At 46.4% G+C, this 2227-nt stretch overlaps 1 protein-coding gene across 1 annotated transcript; it reads left to right on the top strand.

Moving 5' to 3' along the window:
• Positions 1–285: 285 nt before the first annotated feature.
• LOC123063701 (40S ribosomal protein S28) lies at positions 286–1976 on the top strand. Its single transcript, XM_044487599.1, has 2 exons — positions 286–442; positions 1549–1976. The coding sequence occupies exon 2, from the start codon at positions 1550–1552 to the stop codon at positions 1745–1747; it is 198 nt and encodes a 65-aa protein (XP_044343534.1). The 5' UTR covers positions 286–442; position 1549; the 3' UTR covers positions 1748–1976.
• The last annotated feature ends 251 nt before the right edge of the window (positions 1977–2227 follow it).

The following is a 2227-nucleotide window of genomic DNA, read 5'->3' as shown; positions in this document are numbered from 1 at the left end:
GCTTTTTTTCAAGTTTATGCTTTTTTTCACGATGAACATTTAAATTCATGCTTTTTTTCAAGTTCTCAGAAAAAATAGAATTCGTGAACAATCTTTTGAATCCGTGTGCAACTTTTAAATTCCTGAATATTTTTTTATATATCAAATTCATGATTTTTAAATAGATGAAAGCGAAACAACTCGAAAAAAAATTGATGTACGCTCGCTCGCTCTTTTTCAGTCGAGTTGTCTCGCGCGCTGGTTTAGGCCCATTAGCACAGGAGCGACCCGGCCCTGGAGCCCAATCTTCTGCAAGGCCGCCGGCAGCGTATAAGAATTGGACGAGCGCTAGGGTTCCACCCTCTCTTCTCTCCCCCCTCCCTGCGCCGCCGCCTCCGTCCGTTGTAGCACAAGCAGCTTGCGCCGCCTCCTCCGTCGTCCCATCCCCAACAGCCGAAGAAAGGTTCCTATCCCCTCCTCCATCCCTCCCCTAGGCCTCCTCACGGCCGGCTCTACGGACCTGTCGGTTTCGTTTTCTGTGCTGGATCGATTTAGTTACTGTGATTGATTTCGTTGCTAGTTGAGATTCCCGGCATGTCTAGTTTGATGCGTACTACTGATGATTCTGAGAGATGCTTGTTTCATCTTCCGCTTCCAGTGCCTAGTTTTGTGCCGATATTGGCAGCTACTCTTTAGATCTCGAAATATGCCTCGGGGTGGTTCTTGCTGAAGATTTGTATAGTATAGAGGAGGAATCGGGCCTTATTCTGTGTAAAACGTAATTATTGTTGGAGCCATCTTTGGACGGCGGCGACCATAGGCATCAGCGTCTCTTGAACTCGACTTGGTGCCGGTCATCTGTGTGCGCGCTCTTTGATTTGCAGTATGCAGGGGGCTAGAGTAAAGTGCAGAAATTGGAGTGCCTAGTTCTCAGGTCTCAGCTCCCAGCTTGATTGATACTTCATGTTATTAAATCTGAACCAGTGAACATATGCGGTTGAAAATGATACGTTTCTGAAAGTTAGCTTGCATCTAAACAGAGGCAACTCTGCATTGTTTCTGAATCACATTTCAGTAAAAAGTTAAATGGAATGTGGTAACAAATGCACCAAAAGATCAAGCAGGGTCACTGCTGTAGATTGCAGTGGCATGGATATTTAGACCACATTGCTTGTGGACACTCAATCTGCAATACATCAGGCCTTATTATAAGTAGCGAAACCATGGACTGACGAGGCTCAGCCACATAGGGACCTGACTGAGTCATTATATTCTAGTTTCTTGTATGTGTCCAGCCGGCTCAGAGCACCGTCTGGCAGAGCCTTCGTACTGTTGCTGATCACTTCCCTTGATTGTTTAAGCTCAGTCTTGCCTGCAGTCAGCTCATTCTTCAGCTTCTGTTTTTCATGTATTCTGGCAACACACAGTAGACATGTTCCTGTATGATCTATCTCAAGTGCAATGGAATTGTATGTACACTAGCTGTTCTGCTTGAAAGTGCATCTGAATGTTAGTTGTTTCTGATGGTTTTTGCCTAATGCAATCAATCCTTTGCGATGGTTTGTGCAGCATGGACACGCAGGTGAAGCTCGCGGTTGTGGTCAAGGTGATGGGCCGCACGGGGTCGAGGGGTCAGGTGACCCAGGTGAGAGTCAAGTTCCTGGATGACCAGAACCGTCTCATCATGAGGAACGTCAAGGGACCCGTCCGTGAGGGGGACATCCTCACCCTGCTCGAGTCTGAGCGGGAGGCCAGGAGGCTGCGCTAAGAAATTTCTTCCTTTATACCTGTCTGTCTTCGGGAAGAAGAATGCTGTACTGTTGCCTTCTTAGTCTACTGCTTTCGTTATTTGCCTAGCTATGTGGAGGTGTAATGAGTCTTGTTCTGTTGCCTAAATTAAAGTGCACTTGATGTTGTGAGACTTGATCATTGTTGCAGACCTCTTGGTAATATGAACCGTGAATCGTCTATATTAGATCCTATATGATTTGAAATCATCATGTGCCTGTGGTGTGTTCTGGTTCTTTGCGTGTTATTTTACCGGAACCAAACTCGTGGAAGGTTTCAGGAGAGTTGGGACATTTGACATGTCTGCCAGCCCAAAAACCCCACTAAGAGCCATCCGAACTCCGCCCCTTGAATATGTGCACCCTTGAAGACCACCAGTCGCTGGGAACCGGATCCTCTAACATTGAGAAGGAATGTCACCGTGCTACAATGTTAGGCCAGTGTAAAACGAAGAAGAAAA

Source organism: Triticum aestivum, chromosome 3A, assembly GCF_018294505.1.
Source record: "Triticum aestivum cultivar Chinese Spring chromosome 3A, IWGSC CS RefSeq v2.1, whole genome shotgun sequence".
NCBI classification, from domain to species: domain Eukaryota; kingdom Viridiplantae; phylum Streptophyta; class Magnoliopsida; order Poales; family Poaceae; genus Triticum; species Triticum aestivum.
Note: the sequence above shows the minus strand (reverse complement) of the source record. Positions and strands in the feature narration are given on the sequence as shown.

Bases quoted from the DNA above. Each gene is read 5' to 3' on its own strand.
- LOC123063701 (XM_044487599.1), top strand. From the start codon at position 1,550: ATGGACACGCAGGTGAAGCTCGCGGTTGTGGTCAAGGTGATGGGCCGC.